Consider the following 21,939-nt stretch of genomic DNA (forward strand, 5'->3'; position numbering starts at 1 on the left):
ACCTATGCTATAAATAGAGTGACCATATAATTTATCATTCAAACCCGGCCAACTTTTGCAAGTGGAATAGGGGTTATTAATAATTACTCTGGGAAACAGGCATTAGCCATGGTTATTCTGGGAAAACTGAGGCCTATGGTCACCTTAGCTTTAAAGTCAGAGAAAATCATGGGACCATAAGCTTAAAGATCTTCAAAGTTTCTCTAGACCAGGACCCTTCTTTTCCGGATGAGAAGAGTAGGCCCAGAGAGAAGCAACTTACTCATGGGTAAGCTACACTAGGATTGCATGCGATGCCTGTGTGAATGAGTCCCTAAGTAATTAATCAAATCCAAATGTTCTGGAATAACGTTATCACTTTCAGTTATGCCCCGTTGCTATGATGCCTTTCTTTGTTCTCCACATATCCCCTCAGTATTCTTAAAGACCCTGGATTTCCAGAAGGCTTCTTCCTTTGTTTTTCCATCTTTCTCTTTCCTTCTTCTTTTCTTCTTCTCCTTCTTTTTTTAATTTTTTTTTTTATTTCTAGGAATGCTTATGACAAATAAACCAATCAATTTGATTACTCGCTGAGCTTGGCGCATTCCACCTCTCCAGTTCATCAGCTCCTTTTGCAGGGCTCACCTGTTCTTGCTGTTGGCGAGCAAGGTCCATTTGCTGCCGTTGTTTCTCAATTTGTGAGGCTGCCAGTTTTTTCTGTTCATCATGCGCTGCCAAGAGCTGCTCCCGTAAACTGATCAGCTGGGTAATCATAGTAGAGAGTTGCCGTTCTTTCTCTGCCAGGCTCTCAGGTGTACCTAAAATGGAAGTGAGAAGATATCTCACAAGTTTGAGAAAAGTCTGAATGAATTGGGGAAAAGTGGAGGGCGGATTTAGAAAGGGACTACCCTAAGACACTTAACCATCTGGGACAGTAACTGGAGGTTACTGTGAGTATAGGAACACTACAGAGTATCAGTGGAATGAACACCAGAGTTAGTCACCGACCTGCCAATTAAAAGTATCACTGCTAATAAAATTCTCGCTCTTCCCTCTGGCTCTTAAAACAAAACAAAACAAAACAAAACAAAAAACAAAACAAAACAAAACAAAACGCAGAACTATCCCCATTCTCGCCCTTTTACCATATTCCCTCTCTCTCAACCCCCCCACCCCTACTTATCCCCACCAAATCTATCTGATCAAGATAAGAAACCTATGATATTTAGTACCAAAGATTAGAAACCATGGGTTGTATTAATATTCTATAATATTAGCTAGTTATCTCTATCTCAGTGACCAACACAGGATCTAAGACATAGTAAGTGCTTAATAAGTGTTATAGAAGGAATTTTCCAATCAGTGATCTCATAAAACCTTTCTATTGTGCAAAGACCTGTCTCTGAAGCTTGGATGTCAGGAGTTGTTCTCTTGGCCTTGGAATGAGTTCTACAGAGAGGGAGGGAAAAAAAAAAAACTGCCTTGCCTCAGGTAAAGATAGGATTGAATCTTATGTTTTTCCCCCTGTGAAGGGATCAAGCTAAAGTTCTCAAGTTCATCCTTAAAGGCAACAATGTTGCTTGGAGGCCTCTCTCACCCTTTTGTCATTTGTCATTCTTCAAAGGGAAAAAACACGTTCGAGGTTGAAAAGGTTATGCATAAGGATGTGCTGTTTAATGAATATGATGTCGCTGAACACTTATGGTATGCACTAATGGTGCTGAACAGTCTTTTTATGGGCAAATTGCACAGCTCTCCTAAGTAAAGGGTACAGAATCCTTTTGTGAATCTAAATTAGAGCATTTACCACAGCATAAGATAAGAATTTCAACCCACTGTATTTGAGCCACACAGGTTTCATTATGAAGAAATGATCTATGATTTGAAAGCTTTTCAGAAAGATGCCACCAGCTGTCAAAGGGGACAAAGATTGCCGATTTTTGTGTGTGGGGAAGAGTAGACTTCCAATCTCCTTATGAAACTCCCCTCAGTCCTGCTAAGAAAGCACGAGGACAATCTGAGAAACTAAAAATATTTCAGTTAGCAGTGGTCCTATTTTCTTAGTGGCTGCAGGGACAAACGGAGCCTTCAGAGGATGCTGGCTAGTACTTGCTAGTGTATGATTTCCAGAAGGTAAGACTGATGTCAGCAGAGAAGTTATGCCACTTAGGACTATCTTGGGGTTTGTAATATCAATTCAAGTCCTTAAAAAATAAAGAAACAAACAAACTGTCAGTATCCCATATGCTTAAAGATTCACTGAGTTGAAAGATGGCCTAAAATCAAAATTAAAAGAAAAATAATCATGAGATGATGTTAGAAAATGTATTCAACTGATAAAGGAACAAATACTGTATCCAGCTGTTCTTTCTAGCTACTGGAATTGATTTTTTTTAAATGAGTTTTTATTTCAGCAATAGGAATTTCAGCTTGGTAAAAAAAAGAACTTCATGAATACAAAAGCAGGTTCCCAGTAGGAATCATAAAATTTCTTCAAAAGTACAACAAGCTCAATTAATTCATGATATATATATATATATATATATATATATATATATATGAATGAGAAGACAAAAAAAGTATGAAATGTATTTATTTACTTATTTTAGTCATTTCTAATTAAAACAAAATACTTCCTGAATGGCAACTAGATACCAGAATACTGATACTATGGCAAGAAAAAGCAGACAGACTTCTCTACTCTTGTGCACTTTGGAGTCCAAAGTGCATGAGAGTAGGGAACCTTAATCAAGCAATTACACATATAAATGTAAACTAAAACTAAATAAGAATTACAAAATGACAGATATTTGGGGGAAGTTTACCAAGTTTGGGAGGCCCAAGTGTAAGAAAGATAGTCTGAAAAAGTAACAAATTTTCAGGAAGATGAATAGAGTTAAGTAGTCAAAGAGTTGGAGGGTGATCAAGGAGCTTTTCAGGAGAAACAACACAGGCAAAAGCCCTGGGGTGGGGGGGGGGGCAGTGGAGGGGAGTTCCAGTGTGTTTCACAAGTTGAAAGAAGGTAGTAAAACTTGAGCAAGGAAAAAAAAGGGGGGGGGGAGTAGAGTACCAGATGAGGTACAGAGGTAGTAAAAGTTCACACCATTCAGTGAACTAATAGACCATGCTTGATAAACTTCATACTTATTCTAAGAATGTTTCAAAAAATAACTACAGTATTTTAAATAAGGGATGAATGATGTGGTCATTCTACCTATGGTGTGGAAAATAGTTTGGAAAATTATAAGAACAGATATTTGGGATATATGGACATTTTATTGCATTTGTTTTTGGAAATATTCTGATCTACCTGTAATTTTCTTACTATACCTTTCTATGTGAGGTGAGTTAAGAGAAGACTTACTGGAAACTGGGAAAGTTACTGCATCACAATTCTTAGTTAAAGAAGAGAAGCATTCATAGGAAATTTGGGGCAAAGGCCAACACAAGAGTTGGATCTGGTATTTACACTCCCAAGGAAAAATTAGAAGGTTTTCTCTTCTCCTAGGTTAAACAATGTTGTTTTAACAATCTTCAATACAGTCCCCTTCCTCCTCTACATAGGAGACAGAGAAGCTGAGGATAACATATACATGACTTCTTACTTAGCTTCTTCTGTTCAAGGTGAAGCCAAAGGTCTATAAATGCATTCGTGCTTCCAATGCTACTAGACATGTATATCTGCATTTACAGAATAACACAATTTAACTGATCTTTTTACAAATCAGTATGATATTCAAGTTGTTTAATTGTAAAAATTCAGTGACATCTAAATAATTTTTTAAAAAGCATGCCAGAGAGCAATATTTTTAGAAAATTTAGGCATTCATATAAGACTATTGCTATCTTTTCCTTAAATTTGAGGAGCACATATATATTTTGAATAGATGTGAGTGCCGTAATGAATGCAGTTGGAATGAAATATAGTAGCAAAACAAATCTAAAATTCTCCCTCAACGGGGAATTTATAAATACACATACATATATGTATATATAAATCTACATATATACATATATATAATTAAGGAGCAATCAATTTACACTGTACAATAGCTGACACTCTCTAAATGTGCATGCATGACCATTTTTCTGTTCTATACCCATTGTATTTGTTCACATATAGTGATTTACACCTAGGTAGTTAAAACCTGTAGTGCTAGATTTTTCTGTTTTAATTAACAGCAAATGTTTATACTGCTGTACTAAAAATAACATCGAATCTGAATCACATTAATAAACCAACCTGTGAACACAAGTTATTTCATCTCAAAAAATACTAGTTTAGGGGCGCCTGCATGGCTCAGTTTGTTAAGCATCTGACTTCAGCTCAGGTCATGATCTCATGGTTGGTGTGTTCAAGCCCCACATGAGGCTCTGTGCAACGGTGTGGAGCCTGCTTTGGATTCTCTCTCCCTCTCTGTCTCTCTCTCTCTGCCCCTCCCCAACTCCTGCTCTCTCTCTCAAAATAAATACATAAGCTTAAACAAATACTAGTTTAGTTGAATGTATAATTTTGCTATGGAAAAAAAAAACTACAGACTTACAATGGTTCAAGTTTTCTTACTTCATGACTGTGCAACAGTAATATGCATCCAGTAACACAGGGAATGATCCTCTCTGTAGGCGCTGGGCAGTGGCAGAGACCCGCAGCTCCCACTGAGCCACACAATCAGAAGAGCAAACCACTGATTCAGTTCAACCATACTGCACCCATACATTCTGGCTTTCACTTTCTGTCTGATATTCAATCAATTGTATAGATACTCAACACTTTCTTATAAAACAGACTTGATGTTAGATGATTTTGCCCAACTGTGAGCTAATGTAGGTGTTCTGAGCACACTGAAGGTAGGCTAGGCTATGGTAGGTGGATTAGATGCATTTTGAACTATTAAATGCCTATTTTCAACTTAAAATGGGTTCATCCGGATGTAACTCCATCATAAGTAGAGGAAGATCTATATAACTGTCAGGGTTGTTGAAAAAGTAGACAATTTATGGGGCATAGTGAGGCAACCTAAATACTGTCCGGCTATGTTGAAGCCAAAAGACCACATAGAAAACTCTTATAAGGCGGTTTAACTCTCTGTAAAAAGTCTGGTCTTGAATTATGTTTTCAGTTGTGATAAAATCAACTTGGAAAAAAGGAAAGTCAGATCCAGAGAATCTGCCCAGGCCAGCAGAGGTCATCAGTAGCTGCCTATCATCTGTTTCACATCCTTCAAGCTATCTTAAAATCTCCAAAAAGCACTGCTGGAAAATAGTCTCTCCCACACAAAAACAGAGGTGGTTTCATAAACCGCAAAGAGGGAAGCAGCAAAAAACCTTCTGTACACAGCTTCTCTACAAGTCAATGTGCCTGCTTTTATCCAATATCACACACACTGTGTGCCTGACACTCTCCGCTATAAACTGTATCTATTCTCCAACTCCAAAGACAGTGCAGCAGGTTTTTTTTTTTCCATGGGGTCGTCTTTATCCCCAAACCACATCTGTCTTGAGTTTCTCTCAGATTAGTCAGGTGGATCAGTGCTCCCCAGGGCCTGCTCCAGCTGAAGTATTTTAATTTGACTAAACACCTGATTTATTTTATCTCTCCGATGAGAAAGGCAGTTTGTCTTAATAGAGCCTGTCAGCCCACAGCCCCATTCACAGCAATTTACAGGCAGCCAGGGACGCTGGAAGAGAAGAGTGCCGTGATTCTGTATTTTATCCTCCTCCAGAAAGCACCTAAAAGCAGCTATTCACTGCTACTGCATGTGGCATTTTAGAACTGAATTAGCTTTTTATTCAAGTAACTACACTTGTTGTGAATAGCTTATCTGTAAAATTGCTACATTCACTACTGATTTTATTAACCTTTGGCTCTATCACAAAATGGTCTTCAGTTAGGAAAGACCTTTAAAATTGACACATTTTTTTTCTTAGGGGCCTTTATTCCAGTGACTTCAGATTTACTGAGTTTGATCCATTGAATTCTTTACCAGTTGTACTTAAAATTTTGAGTCTCAATAGGAAGTCAATAGTGTGTAAATAAGGAAACACTTTTCAAAATGTAAATATAGCAGCAATTTCCCTCATCAAAAGTTTTCAAATACCATCTTTCACTATAACAGTTTTAAAATCAGCCCTCTAGCCCTTTTTGGTCATAATCTGAAGAACTTGAAAAAAAAATGAACTAACATAGACTACTTTTTTTTTTAACTTTACCAACTATAACTACCTGTCCATAGGCCCAAAAACCAACAAAGAAAACTCAAAATTGATGAGGACTTAGATAAAATAAAAAGATAATTAGGATAAATCCCTTTGTGGTATAGAATTTAAAATTAAAAATAAAAATCAGGTTTAAAATTTACAGTTTTTCTTTTCCTTTTTTTTTTTAACATCAGCTCACAGAAAGAATGTGCACGACACTCTGCTAGTTAATTTCAGCCACAGTTACAGTCCATGGTGCTAGAAATAAGACTGGGCATTGGGAAGTTACAGAGGACTCAACATCTGGACAAGGCAGGCACCTTGCAGAGCAGTTTACTAAATAGAGATTTGCCTCACCTTCTTACAATATTCTCAGACCTAGGACTTTTACAATATAAACATTTCATACAGGTTACTCTCTTTATAGCTGTCCCCTGCAAGTGATAACATACGTGGTGATAACTCAGTTTTTCTAATGAGAAAACCCAGAAACCAGCACAGTAGTGGGAAGAGAGACAGACTAGAAGAGGGAAGGGAGAAGCTCACTCACCGAGTTGGCCAAATTAAATTTTGTGAGTTTCTCTGCATAGTTTTTTATCTCTTCACTCTTATGAAATGAAGGGAAATGGTGTTAAAACATAATGTGTACCAAGCCAAATAAAACGCACATCAACAAATGGCATTATCTAGAAATATGTCTCAGGGAATTTAAAACAAGACTTCCACCTAAACGTGCTCAGTCATTGAATCACACATTACTATAATAAGCTTAATAAGACTTAACAATGAAATTACAAGAAACCTGGTGAACTACAAGTATGTGTGTTCAGAATGATGGGGAGGGAAGGCAGTGACACTGGAGTGGAGTTCTGATGGAGACACACTTCTCCACATCAATCCTAGAAAGATTAAAGCACTTAGCAGTAATTTCAAAGCAGCGTCAACCAAAGAACTCAGCCAACAATCCAGAAAGATTTTAAATTAAGTTGAAAAGAAAAGCTCTTAAGAGTGAATTCCCTGGTTAGTTCTAATTTTTTTTTTTCAAATGGACATTGTTTGAGAAGAAAGCCAAAATACAATGCTGGTCATAAAAGAAAGCTGCATTTGATCTTTTCTGCCCACAGGTAACCTGGTTAAACTGCTGTGCTCATGCTGCAGACTCCTCACACATCAGATGGGCTGTGATGTCCCCACTTCACAAGCACAGTCCATCATTTAGCATTGGCCTTTTTTGATATAGCCTTCTTTTAAATGTCACAAAATAGGGCAGCAAAAAGTCAACAAAAAATAAATAGGGTAAGCTAAAGAAACTAACAATCTATCAGAAGGTCCCCTGATAAAAGTTACTTTGTGGTGACTGCCTGAGAAAGGAACCCCTGTCCCAGTGTACCAGCAGCTAATTTGAGTTCTGAATCCAACAGCAGTTTGAAAAGCTTTCCACTCTAAAGGGCCCCAGTGCATCATAAAGATAAAGGATTTCAGTACAAAACCACCACAAAGACCTCTATTATCTTATCAGTCTTTGGTTACAACAGCTGAACCAATATGACTAAATTCTGAATGACTTTTTTTCAAAACAGCAAAATACTGGAATTTCTTTGTTTTCTCATCAGTCAGCTATTGTCATTGCTCCCATATGCTACTGTCCATTTCTTAGTAAATAAAAGTTTAATAAATGCAGTGATTGTGCTCCTAGGAATCACTTAGGGACCACTACACAGGAAATGTGGCTCATGGACTGAGTGAGGTACAGACTGTCTTTGGTTTTTGTTTTTGTTTTTGTTTTTTTTCCCACCAAATGTATGAGAATTTCCCTCCTAAAATGTAAACAACTCTCATTTAAAATGTTATTAAAATCTACTGTGTACAAACAAGACAAGAATACCCAGGAACTCCCTAAATTAAGATCAAACTCCCCTGTCTATTCCAGGCACACTCACCTCTCCTTCAGCTTCCTCTCTCTCTAGCTGCAAAAGGAAGTCTATTCCTGGATCAACTGAGGTCTATTCATGTTGCAGATCCCAAAAGAGCAAGAACAATCCATGGAATCCTGCCATCTAGGCTCCTAACCTCACAGCTGGGCCTTCAGCCCGTTGTGCTTTATTAGCTCATCCTTTTGGGATCCGGAAATGAAGGTATCCTGAAACATCCCTCCTTCAGCAGAAGACAGGCTGCCTTTACATCACTGTTCTCTATGGATGATAACTGGTCAATGGCTACATCTCCATAATTCGCACATAAAAATTGTAATATCTGGCCTTTCAGAAACATGGAATTCTTTGGTCCTTTAGGGAAGAAAAACAATAAAAGAATTTTTTCAATAGTGCTGAATATAGAATTGGCTCTTTCTCAAGAAGTTCCATCAGAATTAGGAGGCAGGAAAGGAAAGATTAAGAAAAAAAGGCCTTGTTTAGCAAAGTATTGTCTTAAGAGATTTTATGTGTTACCTTATTTAATCCTCATCCCAAATGTCGCATTGTTACTTTCATCTCACAGACAAAACCCCAAGCTTTCAAAAAGTAAAGAAACTTGACCAGAGATCATTTGATTGGATATGAATTCAGGCCTTCTGATTCCTAATCCAAGGAAGTCTGGAGGTGAAAGAAGAGGTATCTTCCCTTACATCAGAGTTAGAATACATCGTGGGGAATTTCTAAAAGTCAGGAGTAATGCTCTAAGGGACCTAGAATTTTAATGCCACGTAAGACTGAGAAATGCTCAAATTCTCAGTAAGGCTTTATTTACAAAATAATTTTAAAAGCTAGGCTAGGCAATTAGAAAACCAAAGAGGTGAGTAAATTGAAATTTGACAACTTACAGATGTAAAAATAGATCTTGATTTAAGTGATATGCTTGGAGTTACTCAGGAAATTAGCACCCTGCCTGGCAGTCAAGATCCCCTGCTATGTTTTATTCTCCAAACCCTCTCTCCTCAACAAGCATATGGCCTCCTGGTTCCAAATCCAAATACAAAGATTTTGTAGACCATGGCATTCCCAAACATTCCAGATACAAAATTTACAACACTGATGAAAGACTGAGAAATACACTCAAATATTTGCACACATCAAGTGTGCTGCTGTCTTAGGGTGCACTGTGGCTGCTGGCTGAGATGGTCAGGTGCTAGCCAAGATGAAGTTACCTGGAGAACTGTGGGAAGTTTTCCTAGTAAGGACTGAGGAACCTCTCTGATACAACTAAGGCTTAGAACAGTTGCTTGTACAAACACATCATATCCTTGCCCGTTTCCGGTATTTACAACTTGCCTAGTGTAAATCAAGGGAATCCTTTCCCTAGCCCAATATGCGTGATTGTACAATAATAATGATTGCTTAAACTTATATAGCAATTGCTTTTTAAGCAATTGCTTAGGAAGAGATTTCTATGTATTTATTTGTTTGTTCCTCACAACAATCCTATGCAGTGGGTCATAGTGTTATCCACATGTTAAAGATAAGGAAACCGAGGCATAAAAAGGTCAAACAATTTGCCCAAGTCCTAAGCTATTAAGTTATGTGTCTAAGATTCAAAATCAGGCAGTTTGGCTACAAAGTCTGCCCTCTTAACCTTATGATGAATGGAGAATAGTACTCCTAAATGATCCACCTTCTAAAAACAACTTCACCCCGACAATGTAGCTGAAATTCTATCGGAGGTTTGTTTTTTAGGTTGTGTGTGTGTGTGTGTGTGTGTGTGTGTGTGTGTGTTTAATACAATGTTTCCTGAGGTCCTTACTAAAATGAAAGAATTTACCTAGGGAAGGATATATGACACCTTTTGGTTTTTTTGTTTTGTTTTGTTTTGTTTTTTGTTTTTGTTTTTTTTAAAGTTTACTTATTTTTGAGAGAGAGCAAGCTGAAGAGGGGCAGAGAGAGAGGGAGACACAGAATCCGAACAGGCTCCAGGATCTGAGCTGTAAGCACAGAGCCCGACATGGGACCTGAACCCACGAACCGGATGCTCAACCGACTGAGCCACCCAGGTGCCCCTGACACCTTTTGTTCTTTAAGATAGCTCAACCCACTAGCACTTAGCTCTGTTGACCTTTCAGCACAAGACACACATATCTACCATTGTTTGTAGTTGCTTTTCATTACCAATCCAATCTCTCACTCCCATACTCTCTCTTTTTCTCCATCTAATCTTATTTCTCCAAATTCTAAACTCCTGGTGCTGAGGACTCCCCACCTGTATTCCTATGTTTGAACGAATGCAATCAGACCTAGTAAGTGTCCCTGAACTCTCAAATATTGGAATTTTAGTTTTCCCCAACAGATTGATTTGGCTAGTTCTCTGGCTCTTAGTGGCCTTTTAGACTCCTTCTCAAATCCCCCACCTAGTTAGGTGTGCCCCTAATTACTTGATCAGCAATCTAGATAGCCCAGTCCATGCCATTTTTTTTCCTCCTGTTTTGTCCATAGGCATCAGGACATCCCCGTGGACCTAGCTGTTGTTAGTGCTAAGACTTTGAAATCAGAAGGTATGCTAAAAACTTTAAATTAAAACAAAACTGAACAACAACTAAAGGAGATTGCTTATTTGAGTTTTTACAGAATCACAAATAGATTCCCAAATCACTGTACTGAGTATCTGATCAGAGAGCAGGCCAGTAATACAGATTCCACCATTACAAACTTGAATTATGAGTTCGTAAAGGGGAAATGGAAATTTCATATTGATTTTGAATTTGCTGTGTCTTTGATTGTGCTTTAATAGCTGAATACAGTTGGATAAGTAGCAAGTTCTTTTTGTTCACTATTTTGACTTCAACATTGATTTCTGGGTTCAATAGGTGCTATCATCATCTTATTATAAAAAATACATTACAGGGCATCTGGGTGGCTCAGTCAGTTAAGCATCTGACTTCGGCTCAGGTCATGATCTCACAGTTTGTGAGTTTGAGCCCCGTGTCGGGTTCTGTGCTGACAGCTCGGAGCCTGCTTTGGATTCTGTGTCTCCCTCTCTCTCTGCCCTTCCCCTGTTCACGCTCTTTCTCTGTCTTTCAATAATAAATAAATGTTTAAAAAATTTTTTTAAAAAACCAACACATTACATTTAGAGAGTTTTTTGAATGTTATCTAATGTTTCCCATGTAAAATCCATAATATTCAGGGCATAAATATTAAGGAATACAAAAGAAAGAAAGAAAGAAAGAAAGAAAGAAAGAAAGAAAGAAAGAAAGAAAGAAAGAAAGAAAGAAAGAAAGAAAGACAAAACCTCAGTCCAGAAGTGGTTAAGGATATCCCATCACAGATGATTTTTAACATGCTAAAGGAAACATGAACAAAATATTTCTAAACATTTTCAAGGCCTTTTTCTTTTCACAATTACATTAAAAGTCAATGTATGTTTGTTCAGCCTATAAACAAAGATCAGTTTAGTCACAAATAGGATGTCCTATTTTCATACTGGGACGTTCTCTTACAAATGCATAGAAAAGCATGATTCAAGATTTTAAAAGAGTCAGGATCACTTCATATAATACTTGCAGGTTACAAATGGAATTTTAAAACAAGTTTATAAAAATCATTTTCTAATGCAACTTTAAAATTTATGGTTTTACCATTGTCACGCGAATAAATAAGGATTTTTAATTTTTTTAACTTGAAGGCAAAAGTTGGCCATGTGATCCAGAGAAGAAGAAAAAAACATGTATTATTATCTGAGCCTTATAGGGAATAGAATGCCACAGTCAATGCGGTAGTGCTGAAAAATAACCTCAGTAGTGCCAGACGCCACCTTTTGAAGAGATAAAAATCTGAAAAGGCAACAAGAAGATGATTGCAACTGTTGCATTTAAGAGTGATATTTAAAAAGAACTTTGCTTGTAAAAGATGTTATAACTCCAGTAGTCCCAGAGGAATTGCAGAGGAGGCAGGCTCTGCAAAACGCACAGATCTTAAGTACATCCTCTCTGATGGATTCTGTTGGCTCCCCACCCGGGTTTAAAACCCCTGCTGTGAATTAGATAAGAATCTTAGCGCCATTCATAATTCTAGAGAGAAAAGTGGTGGGGAGGAAGAGCAAATGATAGGCCACAAGGGGTACTTCTACCTGACTGCCATTGAAGGCCAGGCTCTGTGTAATATTCATCTCCATGACAAAGCACAAATTAACTACCGGTGCCTACCACTTATTTTGTGCTCAATAAAGTTGAAATGAACTCATAACCAACTCTATCTAAATTGTTAGCTCCCAGAATAGTTGGAGATAGGTAGCCACAGCAATGGATAAACCAGATGGAATTGCTCTAGACTTCAGCAGTATTTGAGCCATATCTGAGTTGCTGCCAGTTTAGTTACTACTGTTAACCGTCCGAAATTAAAAATCATCTGCACTGCTATGTAAGCAGTAGAAAATCAAATCCAATTAAAGGAGATAAATAATGAAATTTGAAAAACTAAAGAAATGTAGACACAGATTCTATATACATTTTTTTGAGCACATATGATGGTCCAAATACTTCCTATGTGTAAGTGTTAGTACTTAGCATTTTTATCTGTTTCAACAAACTTAAGAAAATGAGCTAAATAAGATTAAAATATGTCCAAGATAACATAGCTTGTAATCAATAGAGCCATGATTCTAAGCCAGAAGATCTGATCCCCAAGCCCAGGCTTTTTCCAGTAAAACACAAATGTTTCTAGGGGGAAAAAAATGATAACTAGTTGAAGACAATGACCTCACACAGTCTTCATGAAGTCCTTTTTTTGCATTTTTTTAAAAGTTAAACACTTTGTTGGTAGATTTAATGGTATTAAAAGGCAAACTAATTTATATTTAGGAAAATTATAATTTAATATTATTTAAAATTTTGTAAATAATTAATAAAATCTAATGACTAAGAGGACTGAGTCTACATAAACAGATTGGAAAATTCTCTACTCAGAAGATGTTATACCCAGAAATTAAATTTTTAAAAAAAAATTTTTTTTAACGTTTATTTATTTTTGAGACAGAGAGAGACAGAGCATGAACGGGGGAGGGGCAAAGAGAGAGGGAGACACAGAATCGGAAGCAGGCTCCAGGCTCTGAGCCATCAGCCCAGAGCCCGACATGGGGCTCGAACTCACGGACCGTGAGATCGTGACCTGAGCTGAAGTTGGACGCTTAACCGACTGAGCCACCCAGGCGCCCCAGAAATTAAATTTTTAACTGTATGAAAAAAAAATTTAAACACTTCTCTGAACACCAAATACAATTTAGAAGGTAGAATCAACTGAAAGACTACATAAATTATGTGGATAAGTAATTATACAAAAAACATTTCAAAGGGACTTATATTATTGTATTAACCCTTTCTAGCATCACCTTTCTGCAATAAAACTGAATTATATAGCAAGATACTGTAATCAGAAAACAGTTTCTAATTCTTTTTTATTAAAGTTTATTTACTTATTTTGAGAGAGAGGGAGAGGGAGAGGAGAGGGAAAGGGAGGGACAGATAGAGAGGGAGAGCAAGAATCCCAACTGGGCTTTGTGCTGTCAGTGGGGAGCCCGATGCAGGGTTCTCTGCCGGGCTCAATCCCAAAAACTGTGAGATCATGACCTGAGCAGAAACCAATACAACCACTGACTGAGCCACCTAGGTACCCCTCTAATTTTTAATAGCTGAAAGAAAGAACTACAAAAAAAGTTACATACAGTTGATTGGCCAACCCATTCAGCTGTTCTTATGCCACCAAAGCTTTTTTAGGGGAACGTTTTAAGAAAGTATTCTTTTTTAATACAAAATACATTCTTTGATTGAATGCAAAAATTGGAAAGGTGACCCTGCCTATTTTACTATCTATGATCCACGTCAGTGTCTCGCAACATTTTAAATTCTATGCCTCCTATGCAGCTTGCTAATGCTACGTTTTGCATACCTCCACTAGCCAAGATTTTGTTCAGCTGATTCACTCTCTATAGTTTCTTTAATAACAGGTGTACTAATAAGCTTTAACAAGTGACAAGCAACCTCATTTGAGATTTCTGCTCTCCTTGTCAAAAACAATTATAACTGGGGCGCCTGGGTGGCTCAATTGGTTAAGCATCCAACTTCGGCTCAGGTCATGGTCTCACAGTTCATGACTCCCAGTCCCACGTTGGGCTCTGTGCTTACAGCTCGGAGCCTGGAGCCTGCTTTGGATTCTGTGTCTCCCTCTCTCTCTGCCCCCTCCACCATTCGCACCCTGCCTCTCTCTCTCTCTCTCTCTCTCTCTCTCTCTCTCTCTCTCTCAAAAATAAATAAACATTTAAAAAAATTAAAAAAAACAATTATAATTAAGTTAAATGAGTATTTCCAGCTTGTCTCTTCTACACCTACCAGTTTAAAACAAAGTTGAAAAAATTTAACTACTCACTGACTTTTTAAAAATAATGCATTCTTACCATCCTATTTGACACATCTATAGTATATCTCTTAACCTCTCTAAAAATGTTGATAGGTCCTTTCTGTTATTTTTTTGCTTCTGACCTAATTTTTTTTTCTTTTTAAAGTTTTCATTCAAATTCCAGTTAGCTAACATATAGTGTAATATTAGTTTCAGATATACAATATAGTGATTCAACACTTCCATACAACACCCAGTGCTCATCACACTTTAATTTCCATCACCTATTTCACCGCCCCCCCCCCACCCCTTTGGTAACCTTCTGATTGTTCTCTATAGTTAAGAGTCTATTTCATGGTTTGCCTCTCATGTGCTTTGTCCCCCCGCTTTACTCATTTGTTTTATTTCTTAAATTCCACATATGAGTGAAATCATATGGTACTTATCTTACTCTGAGTAACTTATTTCACTTAGCATAATATTCTCCAGGTCTATCCATGTCATTACAAATAGCAAGATTTCCTTCTTTATTATGGCTGAGTAATATTCCATTTCATATATATACTACATCTTCTTTGTCCATTCATCACTCAATGGTCACTTAGTCTGTTTCCATAATTTGGTTTTTGTGGATAATACTGCTATAAACATTGGGGTGCATGTATCCCCTTGAATTGGTATTTTTTATTCTTTGGGTAAATACCTAGTAGTGGAATTGCTGGGTCATAGGGTAGCTCCATTTTTAACTCTTTGAGGAACCTCTATAGTGTTTTCCAGAGTGGCTGCACCAGTCTGCATTCCCACCAGGAGTGCAAGAGGGTTCCCCTTTCTCCACATCCTTGCCAACACCTGTTTTTTTTTTGTGCTGTTGATTTTAGTCATTCTGACAGGTGTGAGGTGATATTTCATTGTCCTTCTGTCTTTTTAATGTGCTGTGATTCCAGCAGTACTCAATTATTGTGCAAGAATGACATATTTCATTTTTGTTGTGTTCCATGACAAAGACAATTTACCTGATTACCAAATGACATTTACTTGATGTCATTTGTCTTTTAATTTGTCTACTATTAGCTATTTCCCCAGTACCTAAAACAGGTCCAGACACATAGTAGATCTTTAACAAATACTTGTTGAAAGAAATTATGTGAATTAATTCAGATAATTTGTCATCCAAATTAAGACATTTATTAAATGAATGGAGGCACTGTGAAATAGTACATCAAGAACACAGGTGTAAACCAGGCAATCAAATATAGTCATAACTTATTCTCACTTAATGTCAGTTTCTAAATAATGCTACCTAAACAGAACCCTAAAGTTGCTAAATTTTGTAAAAATTCTATATGAATTTTATGTTTTTGGTAAGCCTGAAATATGGATGATGAAATTCTATAGAATAATTAGGCTCAATTCACTACTGAACATATGTAGAAATTCAAAATAAACAAATATAGATATAATAGACCCATAATCTAGAGTAAACCTAACAATATAACCTTAGTTTCATAAAGCTGGTACAAATGCTCTTTATTTGCCAAGTATTCTGAAGAGAAGTTTTTAATATAGCATTCATAGAAATAGTCAATCAATTTTCCATGAAATGTAATTCCCAATTAAGGAGATATAAGGTCATGCTAGTTTTTCTCATTTTAGAAGAGACAAGCTTATAATTTTACTTAGTAATAAGCCAAACAACACAAAAATGTCCATCTGAAAATGATACGAATATTTGTCTAAATCTTATACCAATATGTCATTTAAAATTTCAATTTTGATATTAAGCACAAGTTCTTGTTTCATATGATAAATATACCAACACATACATCAATGAAAAACCTGCATTTGCTTCTGAAGATTCTGAGGCCTTGGGTTATATATCTAATGAAGAAGTAATGAAAATTATTGTAAAGGAAAAAAAGGAAAGTCCTATCTAGAATATAAACAGTAAACCAAAACTTCCCTGGTTTATTGTAAGTTGAAAAGTCAACCAAACTTTTGGAAATTTATACCAGACTTATAGTCAACAAAAACCATAGAGTCAAAGGCCTTTGAGTAAATTCTATGAGAAAAGTATTTCCCTCAGTCCTACAAAAAATCTACATGCCTACAATTATTCCAGAGAGTTTGTACTTAAGTTTCTAGGAAATCAACACAACATTGTTTACCAAACTTCTTCCCAAAATAGAAAAATAAGTAATTCCCAAATTATATTAATAGGAGAATTAAAAGAAACCCCTCATACCTCCAGAACTGAGCTACAATTGAGTCCTAAACTAACTTTCAAGCTTACACACAGGCAGTTCTAACCAGATATTACCAAGTATAGTGGAATTGAAATTAATTACAATTAAATTAAATACAATTCCTACCCGGATCCCATAAATAAATGTATTTTATAAAGTGTAGATTATTATAAAGACCATCAATAATTTTTTAACAACTGAAGGATCTAAACCAAGTGAAGATTTAAAAGGCACTGGGAAAGCAAACAAACACCAAAATACAGGAAAATCTACTAAATGTGATTTGGGAAAAAGGACTCTGCCATTTCTGGAATTTTTCAGGCACTGTTTTGTAGGGATACCAGAGTTACGTTGTAACAGTGTTAGTTCATAGTTGTAAAAGTTCTATCAGAGGCAGCAGAAAATCTTTTTTTTTTAAGGAAAAAAATCTAAAATACTAAAGTGAACATCAATTAAGATATTTCAAAACTGCGTAAATCCAAAGGCAAGTGTTAAATCACTACAATGTCAATAGAACTAAATAATTTGGTGTGAATTTGGAACCAAATTCAGTTAAACAATAGCTATTTACAAATGTATAAAAATTTAGTTTTCCAACTTTAAGCAGAGAGTGGATTCACCTACTCAGAACAGAAAGAAAAAAAAAGGAGCAAAAAAAAAGGAGAGGAAGGAAACAAATAAACAAGACTCTCCCAAGAAGATCCACAAGTTAGAGTTGGGGGCCAATGTATTCTAGGCAATAAAAAATATTTTAGAGTTAGGGAAAACACTTCCAAGTTTTAATTATCATTGCAACAAGCCAAAGACAAGTGAATTCCCAGATTATCAGACATGGTTATATTTAAATGTAATCCATTCATGAGCTAAATATAAACATCTGAAGTAGTTGCTGTTTGGAATTATCTGTGCAACTGAGAACACAGGTAATCAAGAGTTGACTATATATACTCTTTTGTTCCCTCCATTTGGTCAAATGAACTGAATAATCAACAGCAGTTAAGGCCATTTGGAAAGAGCCAATAACAGTTTACTCTGGCAACCCAAGAAATACAAGACTGAGATCATCAGCAAGGGTGAGGTAATATTATTATTACTATGGTTCATTTCATTATCATTGTAAAATAAAAAACATGGTAGAAATTCTACCAGGTTAGTAACTCTACCAAGATAAAAATATACAGTAATTATTCAGTAATAGGCTACTCATTTTAACCTTCTATTTGAGTTACTAAAGTGATAAAAGTCTACCATAAAAATGGCCTTATATCAAAATGGATATAGAACATTATTAAATATTTCATTTGTATAAGGTAAGTATACATGAATGATAACATTGTTTCCACTAATCTGTACATGAAAATAGGCTAGACATAATAAAAATCAAAACAACTATAACCATAAGAGACTCAAATACAGAGAACAAAGTGAGGGTTGCTGAAGCAGAAGTGGGTGGGGGAATGGGCTGAATGGGTGATGAGCATGAGCACTGGGTGTTATATGTAAGTGAAGAATAACTGGGTTCTACTCCTGAAACCAATACTATACTTACTGTATGTTAACTAACTTGAATTTAAATGAAAAAATTAACCAAAATTCAAAACAACTAAAAAGGTACTAGAAAGTGCTTTCATATACATGGAGCCTTAAAACCACCTAGTAAGGCAGCTATTATTATTGTCATCACCAATTTGCAAAGGAAGAAAAGACAGAGAGGACACAAGATTTACTTAAAATCACACAGCCAGATCTTAAAACCTAAATTCAAACCAAACCTATTTATCTTTCCACTTCAAAAACAGCCAATTCTTTTAGACTGATATTCAAGAATACATTTTCTTATCTTGAAGTTTTACAGTTCTTATTAGCATTCGAGTAACATTGTGCTTATTTTCCCCAGACTGAAGTCCCAGGTTGACCCCATACACCTAAGAACAGAACTGGAAGAAGGGAGAGAGTGCATATGTGTGTGTGTGTGCGCGTGTGTGTGTGTGTGTGTGTGTGTGTGTGTGTGCGCGCGCATGTCTGGTATGTGTATATAGCTCCAAATGTACTTCCCAATTTGAACATAAGCAAACAGTTGTTACAAAGCTCACTGCCTATCTGAGACTTTTAGGGGGGGAAAGGGAACATTATAAAAGAAAGAAAAATACCTCACATTTTTCCCTATCACAAATTGTTTGTTCCCCATATTTTCCATCACTGGTTTTACCACCATTAATCTACATGTAAAGGTGATTTTTCAAAAAATTATCTTAAAAAAATAACTTGAAGTGTCTTTTTAAAGTATACTTATTTAAATGATCATAGACTCAGAAAATCAATATTGTAAAGAATCAAAGAAGTCATTCAACTCCCAAATTTTACAAATCAGGAAGCTGAAAGCCAGAAGGGAAAGTGATATGCCTGACGTCATAAAGGTAATTTGAGTTAGGACTAGAACATAGAAGTCCTGATCCTTTCACTGTAACATGCCACCTCTGAAAAACTCAAGTGAAATAATCCACTTTAAATCATTGTGGGGCACCTGGGTGGCTCAGCTGGTTAAGTGCTCAACTCTTGACCTCAGCTCAGGTCATGATTTCACTGCTCCTGAGAACAAGCCCTGAGTCAGGCTTCATGCTGACAACACAGAGCCTGTTTGGGATTTACTCTTTCCCTCTCTCTCTGTCCCTCCCTTGCACACACACTCCCCCTCTCTCCCTCCCTTCCTCTCCCTCAAGATAAATAAATAAACTTAAAAAAATCATTTTTGCAAGATAGTTGATTTTGGTAATCATTTTCCTCTATCCATTTAAAAAGCAATATTGATTCTTATTTAGACTTCCTCAAGCTTATCAGGTAATCTAACAATGGAATGCTAGTCAATGACAGAAGCAATCAATAGGGAAATATTTTCAAAAGTACAACTTGTCCAAAGATACTAACATTTTCACTCTGAAGCCTCAGCATGGAAGTTTTCATATGTGCTGGGTTACAGAGATTAATCAGAGTTTAAATGATACTTCTTAAGAAATAGAAAATCAGGATGTTTCATAGGTAAACAGTTACATATAGACTTGGAAAGATTTCAGTGCCCACCACTGATCAAATTTAACAACTGGAATATTATGGGCCACAAGAATCTTTGGTTTTCATTGGCTCTTGTATTAAAAAACCTGAGTGCCCGAGGGGTTCTCCAGATCCTACTTTCCTTTAAATAAGAGCAAGAACTATATAAAGAACATTGGTCTTAAGTTCCTCAGGAAACAAGGCATCATAACAAAAAGTGATTTTATTTATTTTTTCATTTCTAACAAGATTTTATCTATTTGAGATTACATTCTTAAGGATAAAATTCTATGTGTTGAAAGATATTCACTGAGGGGCCCTGGGTGGCTCAATCAGTTAAGCGTCCAATTCTTGATCTCAGCTCAGGTCAAGATCTCAAGGTTGTTGAATTTGATTCCCACATCGGCCTCTCCAATGACAGCACTGACCGTGCTTCTGATTCTCTCTCCCTCTCTCTCTGTCCCTCTCCTGCTCGTGCTCTGTCTTTCAAAAATAAATATTTTAAAAAAGATATTCACTGAAACAATACTGATGACAGTGAAAAACTTAATAACAAATGGAAAGTCCAATTGTAGTGAAGCGATGAAGTGAACAGGGCTATCTGTATTCAGGTGCTGATTACACAGAGGCAAGTCAGATTTTTAACTATTTTTAGGAAAAGCCTTTTAAAACTGAAAAAAATGCCTGTGTGATAATGTCAAGTGGGAAAAAAAGGAGCATAACACTGTGAAAAAAAATAAGCAGAACAAAAAGATTTGAAAGGGGGCAATCTAACTTGAGTCTCTTTTTAACTGGCAAATGTTTTTCTTCAGTATGATCATATACTACAGATGTCCTGTGAACAACACAGGTTAAAGGTGCTGACCTCCTGTGCAGTTGAAAATCCACACGTGTCTTTTTTTTTGTTTAGTTTTTATTTAAATTCCAACTTGTCAACATACAGTGTAATATTAATTTCAGGTGTACAACATAGTGATTCAGCACTTTCATAACATCAGCGGGCTCATCACAACAAGTGCACTTCCTTAATGCTCATCACCTATTTCACCATCCGCCACCCCACCTCCCCTCTGGTACACTTTGTTCTCTATAGTTAAGAGTCTGTTTCTTGGCTTGCCTCTCTCTCTCTCTTTTTCAGAAAAGTGATTTTAAAAAATCAGTGGCATTTTGGGAATGTAGGATAAAAGAAATGCAGAAACTGATAAAGATTGAACAGATAAAACTCAAGCTGAGGTCAGATAAATCACATCAGTATATATTTCACAAGTTTCTTGTTGGCTAGTACATAGAGAATGGCAGAAATAGGAAAAAAAACTCAAAAACAGTATGATGTTCATCTTACAATTTTCAAGCTGTGTAATAAGAGTTAACAGAGCATATAAAAATATTTGATTATCAAGTTGTATAGTGTTAAGTAACTGGAACATAAATCCTGATATCTGGGTTCTCGTTTTACTTCTGCCACTTTGTACAAGTAGCTTTTTGAGCCTCCATTTCCCCACCTGTAAAATGAGGGTGTTGGACTAGATAATCTGTTAAGGATTCCAGTCCTATCGGCTACGTTATAGGCTATAATCTAGAAATATTCTGTGAGTATAGACGCTCTCTGCAATTTTAGTTTTTTTATGAAAATCATTCAATCTTGCCTGTATCTGTAAAGATCATTAGTATCTTGGTAGCACGAGAAAAAGCAATTTATGTGACCAAGAACTATAAACGTAAACATATCATATACATATACATGTGAAAGAAGATTCAAAATGAAATAACCACTGCTAGGAGAGTCCTTCAAAATAGTGTCAAAAGGACAACGAGGACCTATGCGTGTCTCCTGCTTCAGCTGTCAGAACACCATGAATTTTTTACTTTTGTCAACTGCAATTTGTCAGTTGCAACTCCACCACCTCCTTGAACACATCCTTCTAATTTGAACTGAAATAGAAATGATGTAAAGCCTATTAGCTAAATAACCAATTGTGTATTAGGTAGTCAGTTTAAACTCTGCCAGTGCCAATCATAATTCTTTCAAAACAAGTTACACAACCTTATGTCTTTTGCCATTGTAAGCCTGCATTCCCGTTCCTAACTTGGAGCACACTTTCGATTTCTGTGCATTCTGTGTCTCCCAGGTTGCAATCCCTAAGACCCCAAATAAA

General features: G+C 36.4%; 1 protein-coding gene across 15 annotated transcripts in view; it reads right to left on the minus strand.

Annotated features, from left to right (window-relative positions):
- SOX6 (SRY-box transcription factor 6) overlaps nucleotides 1-21,939 on the minus strand; it is a 619,212-nt gene that overhangs the window by 205,551 nt on the left and 391,722 nt on the right. For all 15 annotated transcript variants that reach the window (XM_043580746.1, XM_043580741.1, XM_043580744.1 and 12 more), the window contains one exon: nucleotides 625-797. In XM_043580746.1, coding sequence (XP_043436681.1) covers nucleotides 625-797 — 173 coding nt within the window. The remainder of the gene's footprint in view (nucleotides 1-624; nucleotides 798-21,939) is intronic.

The sequence above is a fragment of the Prionailurus bengalensis genome, chromosome D1 (assembly GCF_016509475.1).
Source record: "Prionailurus bengalensis isolate Pbe53 chromosome D1, Fcat_Pben_1.1_paternal_pri, whole genome shotgun sequence".
NCBI lineage: Eukaryota > Metazoa > Chordata > Mammalia > Carnivora > Felidae > Prionailurus > Prionailurus bengalensis.